Consider the following 1,857-nt stretch of genomic DNA (forward strand, 5'->3'; position numbering starts at 1 on the left):
ACAATCTCTGAGTTACAGCAATGCTACATTATTTATGAGACAGCACCTCGAAAAGATGTACTGAACTACTTTAACCAAGAGTGTTCAGCCATGATGGACCATGCAAAGGTAAATACACGAAACTCTGCTATTCCCAGATCCTGTAACAGTTACTCTGTTAAAGTCACTTAAAACAGAAAGGCAGTTTAACAATAGATTGCTGACTATTGAAAATGCCTCTTCTCAATTGCTATATAAACCGAGGAATTACTTGAATCAGATTTCTAGCCACATTTTCAAGAAGGTGTCAAAGCTTGCTGCCTTTCTGCCAAATTACAGAAAGCTGTTACTTTTAGATAACTTCCTGTAATTTACCAGCAGGATCTGCTCAGCGCCTGCTGCAGTCAATGTTCTTTTCCTTTGCCTTTCTTTGTGGACAATGAAGCGTCTCTCTTTCATGAGAAATGTTGAGTCTGACATCAGCATGCAGTGATTGAGTTCTGAGTGCTAAAATTGTAATATCTTTCTTTGCTTTTTTCCTTGACTCTTTTACTTTTTCTTTTTTTTGAGAAGATGGGAAATTCTTACGCTGGTCAGCTCAAGACAACACGGTTTGAAGAAGTGCTGCATAATTCTATTGAGGCCTCTCTCCGCTCAAACAACTTAGTTCCCAGACCAATCTTTTCTCAGTTGTATTTGGAAGCTGAACAGCAACTGTCATCACTGGAAGGTAGGAAATAATGGAATTTCTGTTTCTGCTCAAAGGCAATTCTGCTGTTTGCTCTCCAAAGGCTCAGCACACACATTTCAAATCACAATACTTAAAGACATGTTTTTACTTAGATTTTTATGATTTACATATATATGTGTGTGTGTGTATATATATAAAATTGGATTAAGAAAACAAGCTTTATTTGTCTTTTATTTTGACAAAATTAAGCCACTTGCTTACTCAGATATATCTATACACATAAATTGAAGTACTAAGAACTGTTCCATTAAATGTGTGGAGAAGTCTTTGGAGATTTGGAACATAAATCTGTTATCCTATACTGCTGAAAGTTATACAGTAAATGGTGGTAAATAGATGATTTGTAAAACAGATATGCTAAGACTTTATTTTCAATGTGCATAAATACAGCAAAAATATTTTTTAACTTTTAAGACAGTTTATGATTAGTTTGGGCATAATATCTGTAGTTATTCTGTGGTTGCAAAGTTAAAATTTTAGGATCTGTTCTCCCAGAAACCCTGAGCAAGTTGTATTTAACACATAGGATTTCTCACTGAATTTGTGCATGTGTTTAGAGAATCCTGTTTTCTGAGTTTCATCTGCTTGGTTTTGTGTCTTTTTTTTCTTGGAAGTAGTATAGTTGAAATGAACTGTATAGATCTGATATGCAAACTCATGATACAATTTGGTGTTTAGTGTCCTGTTATATGTAGTGGTCTCATGGTTTCCAGTGAGTTTACTGGTGTGTGCATAACATTGGCATGTTGGCTCCAGGTTATCTTTAATAGTGTTATTACTTTGTCATTTCTGTCACAAGGGTGGTGTTCCATGTCTTTTGTCCCTGTCTACTTCCCCGTCATACTTTGCTACAGATGTAGTGATAAATGCATAATGGTTAACAATCCACAGTAACACACACACAAAAAAAAAAACAGGCCAAGAAGTCATAATAGATAAAAGTATTTTGCACAGATTAAACTCTTTGCTATTACCTCGTGGTAGCAACTGAGAAGACATTTATTGAAAAAAAAAGATCTGCTCACTTTCATTAGTAATTTCCTCTTTTTTTCTATATTTTTGGGGGTTTGTTGCTAGTATAGGATATAATAATGAAAATGCATTAATTATTTAAATATATATATATG

The 1,857-nt window shown here is 34.4% G+C and overlaps 1 protein-coding gene across 1 annotated transcript in view; it reads left to right on the top strand.

Moving 5' to 3' along the window:
* The first annotated feature begins 552 nt into the window (after positions 1-552).
* Positions 553-1,857, top strand: part of GREB1 (growth regulation by estrogen in breast cancer 1) — a 51,501-nt gene continuing 50,196 nt past the window's right edge. Inside the window, exon 1 of the mRNA XM_009073775.1 lies at positions 553-709. Within this exon, the coding sequence (XP_009072023.1) occupies positions 553-709 (157 nt within the window). The remainder of the gene's footprint in view (positions 710-1,857) is intronic.

Source organism: Acanthisitta chloris, unplaced genomic scaffold (assembly GCF_000695815.1).
Source record: "Acanthisitta chloris isolate BGI_N310 unplaced genomic scaffold, ASM69581v1 scaffold1394, whole genome shotgun sequence".
Taxonomy (NCBI): Eukaryota; Metazoa; Chordata; class Aves; order Passeriformes; family Acanthisittidae; genus Acanthisitta; species Acanthisitta chloris.